Raw genomic sequence first — 23,916 nt, 5'->3', positions numbered from 1 at the left:
AGTCATGCACACAAAAATGTGTCCTGTACAGACACACATGCATGTAAATGTACATATTTGAGAATGCTGTGTGGTTACCTAGAGGCTCATGGTATAGTGCACGTTTTCTTCAAATTTCTGGATGTGGAGTCTGGTTTTTCTGCCATTCTATTTAGAGATTCAGAAAATAGGTAGTCGAAAGAGGAAAGGTGCTTTTTGTAACATCACTCAGACAGAATCCACATTAAGCTCCGAGTTCCTGTCTCTAGCCCTAGATAGCTGCCCATCTGAGGTCTGCATTTATCTACCCATTTGCTCACCCGCCTCAGTTCCTGAGTCAGACAGCTCACAACCACATTCCCACACAGTGTTGAAAACTCAAGTTCACCCCCACCACCAGCAGCAACAGCAATAACATGGATTTAGCATCAAGGGCAATGTGGTCTTCCTCGACTGCCTTTTCTGATTTCAAAAAGAATGCATGCACTCGGAAGGACAGTCCCACACAGCCCATGAGCATGTGTGCAGGGTAAGGAGTCTCATTCAGAAATAAGTGCTCTTTTGATTTCCGGCATGTGGAATTTCTGAGGAGGCCTCAGCTGACAGGATCTAGACAAGACGAAAATAAAAAAGGAGTAAGTTAGCTGGGGTAAGGTGAGAAATATGAGGCACTTAAATGTCTTCTGTCACTAGATCCCTGCTTCTCATCTGCCTCACATTCTTTACTTAACCTGTGAGTCGGTCAACAGAGTCTTAATCCTTTAGATTGGCTTCTCTCACTTAGTCGTGTGTATTTAAGTTTACTTCCTGTCTTTTCATGGCTTGATAGCTCCTTTTTTATGGCTGAATAATATTCGATCGTCTGGATGTACCACAGTTTATTTACTCATTCACCTGCTAAAGGACTTCTTGGTCACCTCCAAATTTTGGTAATTATGAACAAAACTGCTATAAACATCCCTATGCAGGTGTTTCTGTGGACATCACTTTTCAGCTTCTTTGGGTCAGCACCAAGGAGCATGAATGCTGGATTGTATGATACATATGTTTAGTTTTGTAAGAAATCACCAAACTCTCTTATGAAGTGACTATGCCACTTTGCATTCCCACCGGCAGTTAATAAAAGTCTCTTCTGCTTCATAGCCTCACCATCATTTAGTGTTGCCAGCATTTTGAATTTTTTCCATTCTAATAGGTGAGTAATCACATCTCGTTATTTTAATTTCTGATTGCTTAATAACATAGGATGTTGGTCATCTTGTCATGTGCTTAATTGCAATCTGTATATCTTCTTTGGTGAAGTGTCTGTTCATATCTTTTGTACATTTTTTTTTTAATGGCCACACCTGTGGCATATGGAAGTTCCCAGGCCAAGGATCGAATCCAATCTGCAGCTGCAACCTATGCCACAGCTGCGGCAATACTGGATCCTTTAACCCACCACACAAGGCCAGGGATCAAACCCGTGCCTGTGCAACAACCTGGGCCACTGTGGTTGGATTCTTAACCCACTCCACCGTGGTGAGAACTCCTCTTTTGTCCATTTTTTAATAAAGTTGTTCATATTCTTACGGTGGAGTTTCAAAAGTCCATTGTGTGTGTGTATACATATAATTTTTTTTGTGTCTTTTTAGGGCTGTACCCATGGCATATGGAAGTTCCCAGGCTAGGGGTCGAATCCAAGCTGCAGCTGCCTTTATACACCACAGCTACAGCCAAAGCAATGCCAGATCAGAGCCATATCTCCGACCTCCACCACAGTTCATGGCTTTGATCCTTAACCCACTGAGCAGAGCCAGGGATTGAACTCTCATCCTCATGGATATTAGTCAGGTTCATTACTGCTGAGCCAAAACAGGAGTTTTGGCTCCTGAGTCCATTGTATATTTTGGATAACAGTTTTTATCAGATATGTCTTTTGCAAATATTTTTCCCAGTCTGCTTTGTCTTCTTATTCTCTTCATATCCTGATTGATTTTTACAATTTATCTTGCATTATTTTTTTGGATTGTTTATTAGCTTTCACATCAGTATTTGCATTTGATTGTGAACATGAATTTTTTGGTAATGCCTAGTTAAGCTGAACTTGATCATTCTTCTAATATTGATTTGCATATATAAATATAATACAGTTGCATTCTAAATAAGGATAAAACAGAGGCTGAGTTATCTAGAAAGTTTAGGTGGAACCCCAAAACTCCAGTTGTTATGCAAATACTTTAAAGGAATTGAAAGAGTGATTTGGTGAGAGTTATGTACTCTGCCTTCGCATCAACACCTTTGCCTGTACAAACAATAGTAATTTAGAATAATATCAATCTCTGATCCAACAAGATTTTACAAATACCCTTTTGAACATATGAACATCACTCATTAAATTCTAAGCCTCAAAATGGCTGATTTGCAAACATCATGCCAATTAAGTTTAGAATTAAGTGAGTTTTTGAAAGCTATGGAAATCAAATCTCCTGGAAGAATGATTTTTTCATTAGAAAAGCAAGATTTAGGTATGTCTTTCTAATCTATAAATTATCTAGAGGGTGTCTGAGGAAAAGAGAACCATATGTCTGTTCTGTACTTACTGATACTTTGGATGCAGTCTCCATGGCAGTGCAGAAGCCAACCAGTTAATGGCTTTTTCGGTTTGCTAACTGCCCATGCAAAGTTGAGGTATTTAATAATTACAAAAGCCCTTTACTGCTTCTAGACTCCTGAGACCCCAATCTCAGTCTGTGCCTGCGCTAAAGCCAATACAACAAACGGACGCCTAAACCTCTTTTTGAAACATTCTCTTTCTCCTCAAAACAATTCGTTAATACCATTTTTAAATTTTTTACTTTTTTTATTTCTCAGTGACTTTGCAGTATAAAGAACTACAAGTAAATATAAGTCAATAAAACAAGATAGCTTGCAAAGCCAAGTATTATTTGAGGGTGTGTTTTGTGAAAAAATCATTGTATGAATACCAAACATCCACATTCCCCTGGGCACAGAGCACCATATCATGTGTATTCTTAGTATATTATTGGCAATAAACGATTTTTCAAACTAACAAAAGAAATCAAGGTTGAATTGGGTGTATCGTAATTCAGAGAGCTTTAAAAAGGCCTCCGTCCTTCCCAGCTATTTTGCTAAAAGGTTGCTTGCTCTGACTTTGCAAACCGGTATAAGGATGAAGTTTCCACATTCACTTAAGCTCCACTGGTTCAGGGCTTTCCTCTGCTGTGTCCCCAAAACCTAGGTCCACACCTGGCACTCACTGGCTGCTCAAAAAGACACTGAATAAGTAAATGGATGATTTATTTTAACAAAACTCCATTAGGCACTTTTAAAACTTTACTGCCTTGAATATATAACTTTTTCATGTCCTGAGAAAGACTGGAATTGCAAGATTATTAATAAAAATCAACCATGTGGGCCATATCCTATCAATATTTTTCATGCCCAGAATTTTCACCCTCCTCTAAATGTATCCTTATCATGAAGATTTCTTTGTTAAGAAGAATTTGCACCCATTGCATCAATGTATCCATAATTATATCAGTTCTGTGTGAACCAAGAGTTCATAAATTAAGGTATCTATTATATGCCAAAGTTTTAACACCTATTTCAACTTAAAATGCAGATAGAGTTCCTGTATCTCACGCCCAATAAGTGTCCAAGAAAATTTGCTGAAGAAAATTTAGTCACTGTGACTCTACCTAAATAAATGGAACTTTGTATTTTTAGACTAACAGCCCAAGCCTCTCATTTAGTGTCATCTAAACATTTGCCCACACCCTAATCTAACCTGAGGTAGTGGCTGACTTTAGAAGCTGGGATAGGTGAAGGTATACAACCAAACACCTGAGTCTTTGGTGCTCATTCAAAAGTCTTGGTTCCTAGACCTCATGTATCAGTGGCTAATTTTACTAAGGTAAACTAAAACAAGATAGAAAATGAACCTTCCCAGTAATCCTTCATAATCCTGAATAGCTACATAAAATCTGTATAGTTCCTGTCTTACCCTTGGATGATTTTTATATCGTGCAAAATATGACTTTAATAATAGTTAAAAAAAGAAAGAAAACAGAGTGACAGAAAGCACCATCACTAGGAGTTCAAGATGCAGAGTCCACAACATTTTACTATGTGATATTCAATCTCCTTTGATAAATAAATTTTATAAAGCCTTTATACAGACCTTCTGTGGAGTCATGCACTGAGCAGATTTTTAATAAATCTTAATTGACTGTTCTTTGACCACATTTTGTTAATGAGTTTTTCTGGTCCCTAGCCTGGGCTGATTAAAGCTCACCCTGTATTGGCTAAGAGATGTTCTCTAATATTTTGCTAAATAATAGTGTGTCAAGTGCTGCAGTCATTGCTTTCTGAACTAGCTTCCTACCCATTCCAGCTTGGCTACAGATTTGCAGGTACAGGACCCATTACCTCCTGTGCTTCCTTGTTTATTACTCTGGTCAAAGTGTCCTAACCTAACTGTGTAGGGGCTGCAGAAGCCCCAGGCCCAGATGGGGTACAGTCTGCATTTCATTCTCCCCTGATGTCCTCTGATAGTCCTAGCATTGGGAGAGCTCAATACATGTCCACATGTTACCAGTGGTTATAATCAGTTTTAAATGTGCAGCACCAGGGCCCATCAGAGTCTCAGAGGAGGGAATTTGGCAGGAAAATGGTCCCTTGCTGTGCTACCAGGTAGCCTATCTACACCTGTCATTACCTGGCATCTATACACAAGTGAAATAATCTTCCCAATTTGTATGTGGGCAAAATGCCACCATAACAGATGGACCTGAGTGTATGTAACTGGGAAATTATGCATATACGTTAAACATGCAGACGATGAGCATGAGCCCTTTCTAGGAACATCCAAGCATCTGTCTGCTCTGAGCTTTTGTGTGTGCTGTTTGCACCATCTGCCGCCATGGTGGGAGGGCCTTGTTGGAGATGCAGAAAGGAGCTCTCATGAATTTCATGCAAATTGTGTCATGGGGAGAATTTGCCTCACCCTGAGCAAAAGGAACATATAACAGTGCTGTGAATATCTTTGTTGTTATTTCAAGACAGCAAAATTCAAAAGCTGATTTGGGGAACAACAAAGACAGTTTTTGGACATTACAAGAAAAATGAAATTAAAATTTGGATTAATTCTTCAAATGCCTTTGTATGATGCGCATGTGTTTTTAAGCCTGCATAAATTCGTTTTAAGGTTCACTATTAACTGGAGGTCCCATCTTGGTGCATCGGAAACGAATCCAACTAGGAACCGTGAGGTTGCCGGTTCGATCCCTGGCCTCGATCAGCGGGTTAAGGATCTGGCATTGCCGTGAGCTGTGGTGTAGGTCACAGACACAGCTTGAATCTGGCATTGCTGTGGCTCTGGCATAGGCCGGCAGCTGTAGGTCCGATTAGACCCCTAGCCTGGGAACCTCCATATGCCGCGGGTGCTGCCCTAAAAAGACAAAAGACAAAAAAAATAGTTCACCGTACTTATTTGAATCCTTTCTCAATGAAGCCAAACCTGCAGACCAAACCAATCAGTGCTTCTAAAGTAACATTGTAACTCAGCTTGCAAGATAAGGAGTAAATTAGCATGTGTTTCATTCACTGCAAGTATGCAGCAAAGTAGCAAAGTACTGTTACTCATTGAAGTGCAGAATCCCAGTAATGTGAAATCCTATCTAAAATAATATTAAGGTTTATGAATAAGTATAATTTTTATTTTTTGACAGGGGCATTATCTTCATAATATGGGTAGGCTTTATTATAAAAAATTTTGGAAAATTCCAGTTTTGCATACATGTTAAATACGTCTATTAAGGATTTATTATTTACTTTAAATGACTGGAATTTAATTGTTTCACTTCTGTTCACCTTGTCATAACTTTACCTTTCTTTGTTCCTGATGAGCATTTTCACGTGCTTAGGAATTATCTGCATATCTGTATTTCTTTGTCTCTCACAGGTTTGTTTTTTGGGTTTTTTTTTTTTTTTTTTGGAATGCAGAAGTTCTCCAGCTAGGCAATCAGAGCTGCACCCCAGCCACTGCATTGACCATGCTGGATCCTTAATCTACTAGGCCATCAGGGAACTCCTCAAGGGTCTTTTAACATTAAAGTGATAAATAAAATAATACTAAAATAATGTCAAATATACAAATTATTGTAACCAGTTATGAACTTATTTTTCTACTTTTCAGTGAACTTTTTAGCAAATTAAGCATGACAATTATAAATGCAATAAAACTTATACCCATTCACATGTCTAATATTATGACTCCGAAATCTTAGAACTCAGTACTACTCAAGTCAACTAATATGTAGCATATTTCTGATAAGATCATATTTACAAGGTAAATTTGGAATAGTTTGTTCACTAGTATTTTTAAGATTCTCTGTAACTGAAGCATCAGCAACATAAGTAACAATTAAATGTTCAACAGGATGTTATAGCTTCAGCTGGACTCATGTCCTAGTTGTGAAAGATGAATTCAAGGTTAGATCTGTGCAGAATGAGGAGCTAGAAAAGGGCATATGATATACAATTAAAAACTTTGGGGTTTAGGAAATTATATTTATTTCATTAAAATAATACACAGGATATATTCAATCTAGAGAACATTTAGAGATTCAATATCTCTACATTTGGGCATTTAAAATTCTTTTGTATTTATTTGAAACAGATGCTTCAGTACTGTAAATAGAGTGGTAGATATATTTTAGCTGTCTAATTAGAAAAACTTTATTTTTCTTTATTTTTCTTATTTTTTCTAGTTTATTAAAAGATCCTGTCATTTAACGATCCAAATGTTACAATTAATGTCAACTGATTGTCTTTAATGATATTAAATTTATGATTAGAAAATATTGGTCAGTATATTATTTTACTGTTCTCTTTTGCAATCTCCATGTTCCATTTATCACAAATATGTACAGATGACATTCAGATTTACTCCCCCGCCTCAAATCTGAAATTTTAAGATAACCCTTAATTTCTCCTTGGCACTTTAAACTTAAGGTAAATATAAATTCTTCACCTCGGAAAATTCCTATCGTGGCTCAGCAAGTTAAGGACCTGATATGGTCTCTGTGAAGAGGTGGGTTCAATCCCTGGTCTTGTTCCATGGGTTAAGGATCCAGCAGTGCCACTGGCTGTAGTGTAGGTCACAGATGCAGCTCAGAGGGGGTGTTGCTGTGGCTGTGGTATAGGCCTGCAGCTGCAGCTTTGGTTTGGCCTCTGGCCTGGGAACTTCCCTCTGCTGTGGGTGGGATCATAAAAAGAAAAAAAAAAATTCTCCACCTCCAAACATTTTTTTCATTCCTTTCTTTCTCTGGTTAATGATGTCATTATACATCTAGCCATGTCTGCATTTGAAAGTTCCTTTATCCCTGTCTTCCCCAGTCATCAGCAGACCTCTCACAAAAGAGCTCTTGAGCCCCCCCCAGGGAGGAGCCTAGGCACTCAACCACAGTACTCATTAGCTGGGTCATTGGCTCCTTGGTAGCATGGCCTTGGGAGCAGCCTGATTTCAGAACAGATCAGTTACACCTGTAATTAGAGGTCTGCATTCTCTTGGCCACCACAACTCCAGAAGATGATCCATTTCTTAAAACCCAGTAGATCTAGCTGCACTCATAAGAAACTTGATTATATACTAACAATAGTTGTTTCGCTTACACTAAAAACTAACAACCTGCAGTGTCAAATATTCATGTTAATATTTACAATATTACATCTTCTAATTCTGGCATAAAATATTTATGATCTAAAATAAACTTTTACATTTATTAATTAATCTGCAATTTGTTGATTTTTTTCTCAAACCTCAATGTTGCTGAAAATGAAAATCTATTTCTTTTTATAATCATAAGGTCCCTTGTGAGTCCATAGATTTTCCTCAAATAAGCTAGAAAGATCCACTTTCTTTTTTTAATTACTCAATGAATTTTATTACATTTATAGACATACAACGATCATCACAACCCAGTTATAGCATTTCCATCCCAAACCCCCAGCACATACCCCCACCCCCTCAACCTGTCTTATTTGGAAACCATAAGTTTTTCAAAGTCTGTGAGTCAAATCTGTTCTGCAAAGAGGTTTGTTGTGTCCCTTTTTTAGATTCCAAATGTAAGTGATAGCATATGATGTTGGTGTCTCACTGTCTGATTAACTTCACTTAGCATGGTAATTTCTAGGTCCACCCATGTTGCTGTAAATGCCATTCTTTCTTTCCTTTTAATGGCTGAGTAATATTCCATTGTGTATATGTACCACATCTTCTTGATCCACTCCTCAGCCAATGGACATTTAGGTTGTTTCAGTGTCCTGCTTGTCTATTGCATATCGTGCTGCAATGAACATTGGAGTTCATGTATCTTTTCAAGTCATGGATTTCTATGGATAGATGCCCAGGAGTGGAATTGGTGGATCTAATGGTAATTCTATTTTTAGTTTTCTGAGGAATCTCCATACTGTTTTCCACAGTGGTTGCACCAATTTACATTCCCACCAACACTGTAGGAGGGTTCCCTTTTCTCCACACCCTCACCAGTATTTACTGTTAGTGGACTTTTTGATGATGGCCATGGGGCATGGAGTTGTTTGTTTTTTTGGTATTCAGTTACAGGAGGTATTTATAAATTTTGGAGATTAAATCCCTTGTCAGTCGCTTCATTTGCAAATATTTTCTCCCATTCTGTGGTTGTCTTTTCGTTTTGTCTAGGGTTTCCTTTCCTGTGCAGAAACTTTTAAGTTTAATTAAGTCCCATTTGTTTCTTTTTGTTTTAATTGTCATTACTCTAGGAGGTGGATCTGAAAAGATGTTGCTGTGGTTTATGTCAGAGAGTGTTTGGCCTATGTTCTCCTCTAAGAGTTTTATAGTATCTGATCTTATATTTAGGTCTTTAATCCAATTTGAGTTTATTTTTATGTACAGTGTTAGAAGGTGTTCCGATTTAATTCTTTTACATGTGGCTGTCCAGTTTTCCCAGCACCTCTTACTGAAGGGGCTGTCTTTTCTCCATTGTATATTCTTGCCTCCTTTGTCATAGATTAGTTGACATAGGTGTGTGGGTTTAATTCTGGGCTTTCTCTCCTGTTCATCTGACCTACATTTCTGTCTTTGTTCCAGTAACATATGGTTTTGATGATGGTAGCTTTGTAGTACAGTCTGGAGTCAGAGAGCCTGATTCCTCCAGCTCCATTTTTTCTTTCTCGGGATGGCTTTGGCTGCTCTGAGTCTTTTGTCCTTCCAAATAAATTTTGAAATATTTTGTTCTATTTCTGTGAAAAAGGTCCTTGGTAATTTGATAGGGATTGCATTGAATCTGTAGATTGCCTTGGGTAATATAGTCATTTTGATAATATTGAAACTTTAAATCCAAGAGCATGGTATGTCTTTCCATCTGTTTTGTGTCATCTTTGATTTCTTTCCTCAGCATCTCATAGTTTTCAGAGTACAGGTCTTTTGTCTTTTTAGGTAGATTTATTCCTAAGTATTTTATTTATTCTTTTTTATACAATGATAAATGGGATCATTTCCCAAATTTCTCTTTCTGATCTTTCATTGTTAGTATATAGAAATGCAGTCAATTTCTGTGTATTAATTTTGTATCCTGAGACTTTGCCAAATTCGTTGATGAGTTCTAACAGTTTTCTGGTAGTCTTTAGGATTTTCTATGTATAGTATCATGTCATCTGCAAATAGTGATAGTTTTACTTCTTCCTTTCCAATTAGGATTCTGTTTATTTTTTTTTTTTCTGCTCTGATTGTCATGGCTAGGATTTCCAAAACTACATTGAATAGTAGTGGTGAAAGCGAACATCCTTGTCTTATTCCTGATCTCAGCGGGAATTCTTTCAGAATTCTTTCATCGGAAATAGGTGTTGGATTTTGTCAAAGGCTTTTTCTGCATCTGAGAGGATCATATGGTTTTTATTCTTCAGTTTGTTAATGTGGTGTATCACACTGATTTGCAGATATCTAGAATAAATCCCACTTGATCATGATGTATAAGCTTTTTATTTTGGTTTGCTAGTATTTTGTTGAGGATTTTTGCGTAGAGATGTGAAATTGGCCTGTAAATTTTTTTTTTTTTTTTTGTGGTCTCTTTGTCTGGTTTTGGTATCAGGATGATGGTGACCTCATAGAATGAGTTTGGGAGTATTCCTTCCTCTGCAATTTTTTGGAATAGTTTCAGAAGGACAGGTGTTCATTCTTCTCTAAATGTTTGATGGAATTTGCCTGTGAAGGCATCTGGTCCTGGACTTTTGTTGGTTGGAAGTTTTTTAGTCATAGTATCAATTTCAGTACTTGTGATTGGTTTCATTTTTTCTATTTCTTCTTGGTATAGTCTTGGAAGATTGTACTTTTCCAAGAATTTGTCCATTTCTTCTAGATTGTCTCTTTTATGGCATATTGTTGCATGTAGTAGTCCCTTATGATCCTTTGTATTTCTATGATTTCTGCAAAAATTTTTCTAATTTCATTTTTAATTCCTTTTTCATTTCTAATTTTACTGATTTGAGTCCTCTCTCTTTTTTTCTTGATAAGTCTGGCTAAGGCTTTATCAATTGTGTTGCTCTTTTCAAAGAACCAGCTTTTCATTTCATTGATCTTTTCTATGGTTTGCTTCATTTTTATTTCATTGATTCCTGCTCTGATCTTTATGATTTCTTTCCTTCTACTAACTGTTCTTCTCTCTCGAGCTGCTTTAGATGTAAAGTTAGCTTGTTTTATTGTTTCCAGAGGTGGGCTTGTATTGCTATAACTTTCCTATTAGAACAGCTTTTGCTGCATCCCATAGGTTTTGGAGTGTTGTATCTTTGTTGTCATTCGCTTCTAGGTATTTTTTAATTTCCTCTTTGATTTCTTCAGTGATCCATTGGTTGTTTAGTAGCATGTTGTTTAGTCTCCATGTGTTTGGTTTTTTTTTTGCAGTTTTTTTCTTGTTGTTGATTTCCAGTTGTATAGTGTTGTGGTTGGAAAAGATGCTTGATATGATTTCAATTTTCTTAAAGTTACCAAGACTTGATTTGTAGCCCAGGATGTGATCAATCCTAGAGAATGTTCCATGTGTTCTTGAGAAGAATGTGCATTCTGTGGCTTTTGGATGCAATGTCCCATAAATATCTATAAAGTCCATCTGGTCTAATGCTTCATTCAGGGCCGGTGTATCCTTATTGATTTTCTGTCTGGATGATATGTCTGTTGCTGTAAACAGGGGTGTTACAGTCCCCCACTATTATTGTGTTATTGTCAGTTTCTCCTTTTAAGGTTGTTAGCAGTTGCCTTATATATTGAGGTAATCCTATGTGGGGTGCATATATATTTACAATTGTTATATCTTCTTCTTGATTCGGTCCTTTGATCATTATGTAATGTCCTTCTTTGTCTCTTATAATATTCCTTATTTTAAGATCTATTTTGTCTGTTATGAGTATTGATACTCCAGCTTTCTTTTGATCCCCATTTGCATGAAATATTTTCTTCCATCCTCTCACTTTCAATTTGTATATGTCCCTAGAAGTGAAGTGGGTCTCTTGAAGGCAGCATATATATGGATCTGGTTTTTGTATCCATTCATCCAGTCTATGTCTTTTGGTTGGGGCATTTAGTCCATTTATATTTAAGGTAATTATTGATATGTATGTTCTTATTGCCATTTTATTAACTTTTTAAAATTTATTTTTGTTGCTCTTTTTTTTATCCCTTCTTCTCTTGTTCTCTACTCTTGTCATTTGAAGACTATCTTTAGTGTTGTATTTGAGTTGATTTTTCTTATGTGTGTGTGTGTATCAATTGTAGATATTTGGTTTGCAGTTACACTGAAGTTTTGATATAGGAGTCTATATATACATATATGTATATATATGTATGTATGTATATATCATTGTTTTCAGTTGTTGGTCTCTTAATTTCAAGTCATCTCTAGTGTCCTGAATTTGTACCCACCTCTTCTCATGATTTCTGATTTTGGTAGTATATTTGCTCAGGGATGATTTCCTACATTTACTGTATATATGCCTTTACAGGTGAGCCTTGTCATTTGTGGTATTTTTGTTTCTGGTTGTGGCCTTTTCTTTTCTGCCTAGAGAAGTTCCTTTAGTATTTGTTGTAAATCTGATTTAGTGTTGCTGAATTCTCTTAGCTTTTGCTTATCTGTGAAGCTTTTGATTTCTCTTTCAAATCTGAATGAGAGCCTTTCTGGGTAAAGTAATCTTGGTTGGAGGTTTTTTCCTTTCATCACATTAAGTATATCACGCCGCTCCCTTCTGGCCTGCAGAGTTTCTGCTGAAAAATCTACTGATAACCTTATCGGGGTTTCCTTGTATGTAATGTTTCTTTTCCCTAGCTGCTTTCAATATTTTCTCTCTGTCTTTAATTTTGGTCAGTTTGATTAATGTGTGTCTCAGGGTATTCCTCCTTGGGTTTATTTTATATGGTACTTGTGCTTCCTGGATTTGAGTGAGTGGTTCTTTTCCCATGTTAGGGAAATTTTTGGCTATTATCTCTTTGAATATTTTTTCTATCTCATTCTCTCTCTCTTCTTCTTCTTGCACCCCAATTATATGAATATTTGTCCATTTAATGTTGTCCCAGAATTCTCTGAGACTCTCTTCATTTATTTTCAATCTTTTTTCTCTATTTTGTTCCACATCAGTGATTTCCACTGGTCTGTCCTCTACCTCTCTTATTTTTTTCTTCTGCCTCCTGTATTCTGCTGTTGGTGACTTCTAATGAATTTTTTATTTCAGTTATTTTATTTTGCATCTCTGCTTGCTTAAACTTTAAATCTTGTATTTCTTTGCTCAGTGTTTGCTGTAAATTGTAAATTTTTGCCTCCAGTTTATTTCTAATGTCTTACATCATCTTCAGCATCATCAGTCTAAAGTCTTTTTCCTGGAGGCTGATAATCTCCAGATCATTTAGCTGTTTTCCTGTTGTTGTTTTTTCTGGCTCTATTATATGAGTTATAGTTCTCTGCCTTTTCATTTCTATAGGTTTTTGGTGTAGTCTCCTTTTTGCAGACAATAGAGTTGTAGCCTCTCTTGCTTCTGATGGCCATCTCCCTTGTGGCTAAAGTTGGTATGAGGGCTTGCTATAAGCTTCCTCATGGGAGGGACTAGTGCCTGCCCACTGGTAGGTGGGGCTGATTCTTATTTCTCTGGTGGATTGTGCTTTGTCTCTGGGTGAGATTAGAGGTGGTGTGTGCATGGTGGGTCTTTAGGCAGCCTGTTTACTGATGAGTGGAGCTATGATCCCACCTGGATTATTGTTTAGCCTGATGCTTCTCAGTGCTGATGGGTGGGGCCAGTTTTTCCAAAAATGGCCACCGCCAGATGAACACATGCTGCTGAATATTCCTGAGACTATTTATTGCCTCCAATATCCTTCCCCCACAATGAGCCACAGTAAGCCCCTGTTTTCCCAGGAGATCCTCCAAGAGCTACAGTCAGGTCTGACCCAGATTCCTATGGAGTCTCTGCTTTGCCATTGGACCCAGTGCATATGAAAGCCTGTGTGCATCTTTCAAGAATGGGTCTCCATTTCCCCCAGTCACATGGAGCTCTTGAGCACAAGCCCTACTGGCCTTCAGTGCCAGATGCTCTGGGGGCTCTTTCTTCTAATGCTGGATCCCCAGGCATGGGGACCTGATGTGGAGTTCAGAACTCTCACTCCTGTAGGTGAGTCTCTGTGGTACAGTTACTTTCCAGTCTGTGGGCTTCCCACCCAGCAAGTAGGGGGTTGTTTATATCACATAATCATACATCCTACCATCTTGATGTGGCCTCCTCTTTGTCTTCTGGAGGAGGACATCTTTTTTTGAAAGTTTCTAGTCCATTTGGTTGAAGGTTGTTCATCATTTGGTTGTAATTCTGTTGTTTTTATGAGAGGTGGGCTCCAGTCCTTCTATTCCACCATCTTAATCCTGTCTCCAAGATCCACTTTCAAATTAGGAACATTGGATGGGAAAACTATGGAATTAATTTTTCATTTTGATGGTGACTTCTCTGTTCAGTCAGAAGTAGTACTTCACGGAGTTCTCTGGTGGCTCAGTGTGTTAAGGATCTGCTGTTGTCACTGAAGCAGCTCAAGTTACTGCTGTGGCGTGGGTTGGATTCTTGGCCTGGGAAATTTCACGTGCCATGGGCATGACAAAAAGAAAAAAAAAGTTGAAATTCATTACATTCCTTGATCCTAATAAAAGAGTATTGTTCAGGTTGGTTGTTGCTTGGGTGTGAAAATTAAGAGGTAGCAATTGAATAATATGTGACTCATTAGAAACTATAATTTTCTACTGTATAGTTCCTCTGTTAGTCAACTTCTATGAGCCTCTTATCACTATAATCAAGTGCTGAACAGGATAAACATGAAAGCAATGTGTGAAAAAAAAGAAAATAAATGCTTTGGAGTGACTAGTACTATTGCTTGTGAACAAGGCAGTTTGGAGAGCATGCAATAAACCTGTGCCTTAGGAATGATTGGGCTGAATGCATACCCTCTGTCTTCGAGGCCAGTCTGTGCAGGAAGTGACTCAGTAACTCCCATGTGCAGAGCTAACTGGGCTCGGCCAGGTATCCACAACCAGACCTCTGACATCATTGCTCTTACCCTGCCCTCTGCAATTGTTCTGATGGGTGGGTCCACGGTGTCTCAACTCCTGGACACTTCGTGGCTGTCACTTAAGCACATACTTACTGAAAAAGAAGTTACTCGGAAGATTGCCTATTTGGCAACAGTAACCAATTACTCAGTTGGGTATTGTCCCACCATGTGTGTGCATGTGTGTACGTGTGTGTGTGTGTGTGTGCGCGCGCGCGCACGCATGCACGCGTGCGCACATGTCAGTAACAAGAGAAATGGGTAAGGCTGACCCTTGTTTCTTCAAGGCAGCAGTCATCTTCAAAGTCTCAGGTCCACTCTTGGTCCTATTAATGAAATGACGGATATATTTCCCACTGATGGAGAGTGAATCCCTTTGACTTTGTCCAAATCTCAGGTTTTTACTGTGAAGTTTACTTTCTGCTATGGCTGTTACTCTTCAACAGCCCAATCTCAAACCCATAGAAAATTCCTGGTTTTTAAACATTGCCCATCAAATTGTCCTGTTGAATTGCACAGCTTCGCGGTTGTCTGAAACTCTCTTATTTATTTGCACTTTTTATTATTTTCACACAGTATCTACTTTGGCCCTTGGGATTGCCCCTTTTTAATTAATATATCAGGAACTATTTGAGTATCATGCAGTCATTCACAGTCTAAGCTGCTCCAGCAAAGCTGCTTTTCAGTAATGCCCATATTAAAAGCCATAACCTTGGTACACTCCAAGAACTTGTTCTATGTTGCTGTCTTTCCTTTCCTAGATAAAGTATTAAGTGACATCCCAGCATCTCTCATCTGATTTTCTGCTAAGTACTTCCTTGATAAAAGAAGCGACTTCAATTTCTCTTTATAAAAATAGGATATTTACATTTACATTATTGTAGATTTTTGTATGTAAGGCTTCAGAAAAGAGATGGAAATTTTCCTTTCTTACTGTGTTTCTTCAGTTCTAAGAAGCCCACACCCCATTTTGACTCATCAGCTCATGTTTTTTGTTCTAGGACTACAATGATGAAATTCGTCAGGAACAACTACGTGAACTGTCTTACTTAAACGGCTCAGAGGACTCTGGGCGTGGCAGAGGTATTAGAGGCAGAGGGATCAGGATTGCTCCCACAGCTCCTTCAAGGTACATTAGTTTCTACTTTCAATAAATTAACAGCAAATAAGGACAGCAATCCTTTGCTGAGCTCTTCTGTGGCATGATCACAGCTAGAAATAAACAAGAGCAATATCAGCAACAATAATCACCACCACAAAAGCAGTCACAACAGATGTTTATTACAGCTTATAAGAGTTTTACATAAATTAACTTCTCAAATCCTCCATAGTAAGGTTAAGCATTATTAACAGGTAAGCAATTGAGAAAGGTATAAGCAGTATGCCTGAGGTCACACAGCCAGTCTGACTCCAAAATTCAGAGTCTGAATGAACTCTTGACAACTATCCCAAGAAAATAAGAAGAGCAAATCTGGGACTTTCTACTTTTTGGTTTTGTCCCCAGAATTAGAGCATGCAGATGACACAATCATATGCTTCTTTGAACCATGATGATGTTGCATGAAGAGAAAATTATAGATACTGTCTGTACCTCATGTGCCCCTTGAATTGATACAGTCTCTCCTGATAGGTGGAGAGATAGGTGAGAATAGCGGAATCTGTAGGTAGGTAGATATTTAGATAGATAGATAGATAGATAGATAGATAGATAGATAGATGATTGATAGATAGATAGATAGATAGATAGATAAATAGATAGACAGACAGACAGACAATATATGTACCACCAATCCAGAAGACCAGAAGCACACTCCTTACATGGCTAATGATAAAAACATTTAAAGTTTAGTTGTATTTGACTCTGCAATGTCCTTGGTCATTACAGAAGATTTTATTTGATACTGTTCACTTTGCAAAGAAATTGGAATCTTTCTGCATCAGAACTTGTTTTATAGGGTTCTGTATTCATCAAGCTTTCAACAGAAAGCATTGTTTTGGTTAAGGATCCAGTGTTACCATGAGCTGTGGTGTAGGTCACAGATGGGCATCCGATCTAGCGTTGCTATGGCTGTGGTGTAGGCCAGAGGTACATTTCCAATTCAACCCCTAGCCTGGGAACCTCAATATGCTGTGGGTGTGGCCCTTAAAAGACCCCCCCCCAAAAAAAGGAAAGAAAGCATTGTTTCAAAAAGAAGTAAAGTGAAAAATACTCACAGACTTCACACAGACTGTGTGATTCTGTCATTCCCTTTACCCTGTTATAGTCAGCCTTCAAACCTCTAAATGACATAGATTTAGAGTACTATTTCATATATTGCCTAAAAATCATCTTAAGAGATCCTAAGATACTTTCCTGATTCATTCAATTTATTTTTAAATTATCCCCAAATATTTTCAATGGTCTGTAAATACCATTGTTTTAAATATTTGTTACACCTCAAAAAATATTAGCTTTATCAGAAAGAAGAAATTAAGAATAATAAATTTCTAACTAGAGTATCAAGAAATAATTGACTATCTAAAAATAAAATGTGGCAATTATGGAAATTACTTTTCGACTAAAGGAAAAAATTCTGAAAATATTTCATTGATGTTTTTCACATTTTTTTCTTTAAAAAATTTTAAGTGAGTTTTGTATACCCAAGAATATTAATTTATTTGCTAAAAATTAATGTGATAAAACAACGTCTTTACAGACATGCTTTTTGATGAATCAGCCTCTTATAACCTTGTACATTTCTAACCTCATCATGATGTGTTATAAAATAACATCATTGTAGGTAATCTTAAGTTGATTAAATTATGTGGTTTAAATTATGAAATTATCACTTTTGTAGTTCAAAAATGGTAATTTGGGCAGTTTTTATGGTGTAACCTATGACTATAGATACACAAGTTTTTGTATTCTATATTCCTTGGAAATGGGACCGTCTTAGAAAATAATGCACTAACATGCTTTTGAGATTATGAAATCATCATATTAAAAGATTTTGTTGTTACTGATGTTCCTTAATGTAATATTACATTTGTATATTTGAGTAGACCATTTAAGATTTCAGTTTCAGTGAAGTTTTATTCTAAAATATGAACCATGTTAATGATTTAATGAAAAATGATTAAGTGGTTTTCACCCCAAATTCACAAGGATGGTTCAACATACACAAATCAACCCATGTCAAACAGCACATTAACAAAAGAAAAGTAAAAAGCCACATGATCATCTCGCTAGACTTAGAAAACGCATTTAACAAAACCCAGCATCCGTTCATAATAAAAACTCTTACCAAAGTGGGTATAGAGGGGGCATATCTTAACATAATAAAGGCCATTATGACATACCTACAACCAATATACTACTCGATAGAGAAAAGCTGAAAGCCTCCCCACTAAAATCTGGAACAAGAGAAGGATGCCCACTCTCACTATTTTTATTCAACGTAGTTTTGGAAGTCCTAGCCACAGTAATCAGACAAAGAAAAGAAATAAAATGTATCCAGATTGGTAGAGAAGAGGTAAATTTGTGCTTTCTATGACTTGATTCTTAGCCTTTAAAATAGCTTAGAAATGATTACATTACATAACAGGCTTGTCAAGATTTTTAAGTCAGATGATACATATAAGGCAGTGGTTCCCAAAGTGGTCTACAGAGATGGTGATTCACCCATGCCTGTGGCCAGAGGGGCCAGAGACTGCTGTCAGCCAGATGGGCTAACTGGGGAGATAAAAGACCTGTGCTCTGAAAACTATAAGATCCTGCTGAAAGAAACTGAAGATGACACCATTTGGTGGGAATATATACCATGTTCTTGGATGGAAGGATCAATATTATCAAAATGACTATACTGCTGAGGGCAGTCTACATATTAAGTGCAATCCCTATCAAATTACCAATGACATTTTGCACAGAACTAGAACAATTTTTTTTCTTAATTTGTATGATAACACAAAAGCCCTGAATAACCAAAGCAGTCTTGAAAAATAGAGCTGGAGGAATCCAGGCCCCTGATTTCAGCCTGTACTACAAAGCTACAATCATCAAAACAGTATGATACTTGCACAAATACATAAATGGGTCAATGGAACAGGATAGAGAGCTAAGAGATAAACCCACCCAACTGTGGTTAGCTAATCTATGACAGAGGAGGCAAAAATATACAGTAGAGGAAAGAAAGTCTCTCTAATAAGTGGTGCTGGGAAAACTAGATGGCTACATGTAAAAGCATGAATGGAGAAATGGGAGAAAATCTTTGCAAACAAAGTGACTGACAAGGGATTAATCTCCAAAATATACAAACATCTCATGGAGCTTTCTATTTAAAAAAAAAAAATCAAGAAATGGGCAGAAGACCTAAATAGACATTTCTCCAAAGAAGACAGACGGATGGCCAAAAAACACATGAAAACATGCTCAACATCACTAATTATAGAGACATGCTAATCAAAACTACAGTGAGGTACCACGTCACACCAGTCAGAATGGCCACCATCAAAAACTCTACAAACAATTAATGCTGGAGAGGTTGTGGGGAAACAGTTACCCTCCTACACTGTCGGTGAGAATGTAAATTGCTGCAAGCACTTTGGAGGAGAGTATGGAGGTTCCTTAAAAAACTAAATATAGAACAACCATATGATCCAGCAACCCCACTCCTGGGCATCTAGCCAGAGAAAACCATAATCCAAAAACATACATGCCCTCCAGCGTACATTTTGGCACTTTTCATAGAAGCCAAGACATGGAAATAACCTAGGTGTCGACCTACAGAGGATAGAAATGTGGTACACACACACACACACACACACACACAGAGTGGAATATTATTCAGCCCTAAAAATGAAATATTGCCAAATGAAGCAATATGGATGGACCTAGAGATTATCACAGTGAGTGAAGTAAGTCAAAGAAAGACATATATCATGTGATATCACTTATATGTAGAATCTAATAAAAATGACACAAAAGAACTTGTTTATAAAACAGAAACAGATTTCAAAACCAGTCTTATGGTTACCATAGTTGAAATTGTTGGAAGAAAGAATTGGGAGGATGGGAACAACATATACACACCGATGTATAAAAGAGATGATTAATGAGAAACTACCGTAATGCACAGGGAAGTCTACTCGAAATCTAATCTAATCTACCTATAGTTTTAATAACCTATGTGGGGAAAAAGAATGGATATTTGATATGTATGAGTGATTCACTTGACTGTATACCTGAAACTAATTCAACATTGAGGGTCACTATACTCTAATAATATTAAATTAAAAACAATTTTATTTTCAAAAGCGATACTATCCCCCCAGTTGGATTTATAACATAAAGCTCCAAGTTTCACTTCATACCAAAGGAGAGGAGGAATAAATTGGGAAGATGAGATTGGCATATACACGCTACTGTGTGTCAATAGTACAAGTAACTGGCAATGACCTGCTGTATAGAACAGGGAAATCTACTCAATGTTCTTTAATAACTTATATGGGAAAAAAGAATGAATGCATATCACTGATTCACCTTGCCATACACCTGAAACTAATACATTGTAAGTCAACTACACTCCAATAATTTTTATTTATTTTAAAATTTTTTTTATTTTTTGTCCTTGGTCTTTTTAGGGCCGCACGCGTGGCATATGGAGGTTCCCAGGCTAGGGGTCGAATCGGAGCTGTAGCTGCCCGCCTAAACCACAGACACAGCCACACAGGATCCAAGCCATGTCTGAGACCCACACCACAGCTCAAGGCAACACCAGATCCTCAACCCACTGAGCAAGGCCAGGGATCGAACCCCATATCCTCATGGATACCATTTGGGTTTGTTAACCACTGAGACACAACGTGAACTACCTCCAATAATTTTTTAATTAATTAATTAATTTAAATTAAGGTATGAGAAACTGTTCCTGATTCAGAAATCTTACTTTACCTATTAGGAAAAAAAAATCCATCTCGAGCTCGGGGAGTTAAAATACTTACCAATGATTATTCAGTGGTATAGACAGGACGTGTGAATACAGTTTAAAGTAGGGTGACATAGGATTTACTATGCATACTTTTGTGTGGGCCCTTTTAAGGGTATTAAAATGCTAAACTAGGACAACAGTTGTAACCTTGAACTCTTCTGGGCAAACCTGGATGTATACACACACTGCATATGAGGTGCGTGTGAAGGTAAAATTAGTCTCTGTATCCACTTTACGGATGGGCTTTTATATTGTCACAGTGATGGGGCATATTGTGGTCCCAGCTCTGCTGTGCTTGAAGTGGGCCCTGGGCCTCAGGGTCTGTTGTGTTCCACTTTCCCCTAGTCTATTCTAGACTCACAATAAGTTCTCTAATAATGTCTCTATTCATCCCTCTATAATCAAAACTTTTCAGAGCTTTACCAGCATTCTTACTGTTAACTCGTAAAAGCTCACGAGCCAGCTGACCACTCTTCAGAGCAGGAAGCGTGATCTGTGTCCCCACCTGTGCGTGCATTCAGACAGGGCAGTCGTTGACATTGCAGAGATCATCAGTTCCCACAAAGCTTTAGTGTTCTTGCTGAAAGCAGTGCTTTCTGGAGGACAACCTTTCAGACATAATAAAAAGTGAAATAACCACGCTTTTGCCCAAGGGCTTCAGACAAACACTCAACCTTTCCCAAGGCCTCAGAATACCATTAGAATTGACTGCAACCATTTGATCTTACGCTTTTAGTACAAGTGACTTTTGTGTCAGGCACTGCAGTACCAAGTATTCAGTGTATTATTTTCATTGCAGAGTCCTAATGTGTTTCACTAGCACCATAGTTACCATTGGAAATAAATCATTTCAGGGACTGTACCAGTTCAGGGGGTTATATGCATAATGATAAATCAGCGACAAAGGGTTGTGGTTCAAGTGACCTCAAGCTTAAGCTCTGTAATAGTCAGAATGATATCACAATGATTTGAGTTCCACATTTTACTTATGTGCAGACAGATTTTTTTATAAGTGACAAAACGGCACATCACTGTCAACAACCTCCAGCTCAGCAGAGACCTGGGCATTTAGCAGCTGTGGATGGTCCAAGGAGTCTTATGTTTGCCAAGCCTATGATTTGAGCCTTCTTGGTAAAGCTGGAATAAAAATCAGTGTGGGTTGAATTTTGTTTCCTCTGCTTTGAATTTGAGTGTTTTAAAGACAACGTCAAAGTGTTTTACGTGCTTTTCACAATAAGTCATAACCAGTACTACAAAGCATATTCTGTGGAGGTCAAAATGCTTTATATCTAGAGTTCCCTAGTGGCCTAACTGTTAAGCATCGGGCATTGTCACTGCTGTGGCTTGGGTCCGTGCTATGGTGAAGGTTCAATCCCTGGCCTGGGAACTTCCAGGTTTCAGCATGGCCAAAAAAGAAAAAGGAACAACAACAAAAAGTCCTTTAAAAGAATCTCAGCCACACATACATTCACAAAACCACACCCACATTCTCATACTCACACACATTCTCGCACTCATACACCCACGCTCACTCTCACACACCCACCCACACTTAGACTCACAGACCCACACTCACACTTAAAGCCACACTCACTCTTACACTCACACAGGCAGAGATAAGCCTGATTTTCTTCCCATTGTATGGAAGCTGTAAGATGAGAGCTTTGCCTGCTTTAATTTCTTCCTCTCATCACTCGTTTCTCATCTGTACGTGACCTGTTTCTCCTAGGGGCCGTGGGGGTGCCATTCCTCCTCCCCCACCGCCTGGACGAGGTGTGCTCACCCCTCGAGGGACCACTGTGACCCGTGGCGCCCTTCCTGTGCCCCCTGTAGCAAGAGGCGTCCCTGCCCCGCGAGCCCGGGGGTCACCAACAGTGCCCGGATACAGGGCACCCCCTCCGCCAGCCCATGAGGGGTATGAAGAGTATGTAAGTACCTTGAGTAAACAGTTGTTAGGAGGAGTTAAATTGGCTGGGGAACAGGCTAAGCTTCCAAGACATTCATATACCGTGAATACAGCAGGTGATGTTTGTTGCAGAAAACACGTGTCATTGCAGCAGGATGTGGTGTGCATTTAAATGAGGACATTTTGAGGAACGCTTTCATTGTACAGGTGCCATCATTGTGGTTAGTACCAGTTAAATAGCTTCTGCTTTAAGAAACAAGCATTCTTGAGGTTTTCTTATCTTTAGAAGACTTGCTCAATCTCAAAACGGAAATACTTCTAAACATAATATGAATCGTCATGTATTTAGAAGATTCTCCTGGGACATGATAGATGAACATAACTCAGAAGTATTTGACAAATACAATGGGATTATATTATAAACTTTGGTGATGATTTAATTCATCTTTCTTTTACATCTCCTACTCTCTCTTTCACGATATGAAAGACGTGGAACTGGCAGGTGTGAATTCAGAACTCAAAACATATGTAGACTGAGCAGCAGTGTCTCTGAGTAGCTCCTTCCTTTCCAGCCACTGTATCATCCAGGCCATTAGCTTTCCACGGGTCACTACTATTCTAGTCCCTGTTTCCGTTTGTCCTACTAGATGGTGAAAACAATTGAGGACACTTACTGTTCACTTGTGTCACATAGCAAGTCCACTGTGGGTTTTCCACTGAATTGATGCAGGCAAGAGCATAGTCCTAGGGCCCAACCCCGCTGCACCTGTAACAGCTTGCCCAGCTCCTCTGCAGGTGTTTGCTTCATTCAACCACCCACAGACCTGCTGTCCTCCTAAGTGATGTCTGTGCATGATCACTAATAGGAACTCTTCAAGGATAGCTACTGACACATTCTCTGCATTCAAAACATATAAACATTTTATGGACTGGATATTAACCAAGCAAAACTTAATCCCGAAAGCAAGGTGAAAATAGGTGATTGGTGTCATCAACAGCACATTAATACATGTTCGTTTTTAGGAATGTTACTGATTAAATATGAAACATTGACTAATAGCTGAAGAGTGAAGAAAATATGTCAAGTTTAAAAATCCATTTCTATGAGGAAAGGAGAAATGCGTTCATCTAAATTATCTTTTGGACAACATCAGGTCTCAATATGTAAAATCTTAGTCAGAAAATTGCAAAATTGGAAGCAGAAACCATATTCTACCTTGTGATCTGGAAACACAGAGCCTTGTCCTGTGTCTGCCATCTTTACCCTAAGGCATAGTGTGTATGAAATAAGTATTTGATAAATGAATGGATAATCCACACAGGCTTGAAGGGATTGCGTTTTGTTTTTTTATCTTTGAGGATCTAGACTTACCATCTTTATGTGCATTGCCACTGTGCTGTTTTTGTCTTCCAAATAGAGGCATGAGCAGTCAGATCTTTATTTCAGAAATTAAAAG

The 23,916-nt window shown here is 38.0% G+C and overlaps 1 protein-coding gene across 6 annotated transcripts in view; it reads left to right on the top strand.

Annotated features, from left to right (window-relative positions):
* KHDRBS2 (KH RNA binding domain containing, signal transduction associated 2) overlaps positions 1–23,916 on the top strand; it is a 546,959-nt gene that overhangs the window by 339,585 nt on the left and 183,458 nt on the right. For all 6 annotated transcript variants that reach the window (XR_002345643.1, XR_002345644.1, XR_002345641.1 and 3 more), the window contains exons 5-6: positions 15,589–15,716; positions 22,283–22,481. Coding sequence is in view for 2 of the 6 variants with exons in the window: in XM_021098559.1 (XP_020954218.1) it covers positions 15,589–15,716; positions 22,283–22,481 (327 nt within the window). In the remaining 4 variants the exon portion in view is untranslated. The remainder of the gene's footprint in view (positions 1–15,588; positions 15,717–22,282; positions 22,482–23,916) is intronic.

This window comes from Sus scrofa, chromosome 7, assembly GCF_000003025.6.
Source record: "Sus scrofa isolate TJ Tabasco breed Duroc chromosome 7, Sscrofa11.1, whole genome shotgun sequence".
Lineage (NCBI taxonomy): Eukaryota > Metazoa > Chordata > Mammalia > Artiodactyla > Suidae > Sus > Sus scrofa.
The sequence above is the reverse complement of the archived record's forward strand: the minus strand, read 5'-3'. Positions and strand labels throughout refer to the sequence as shown.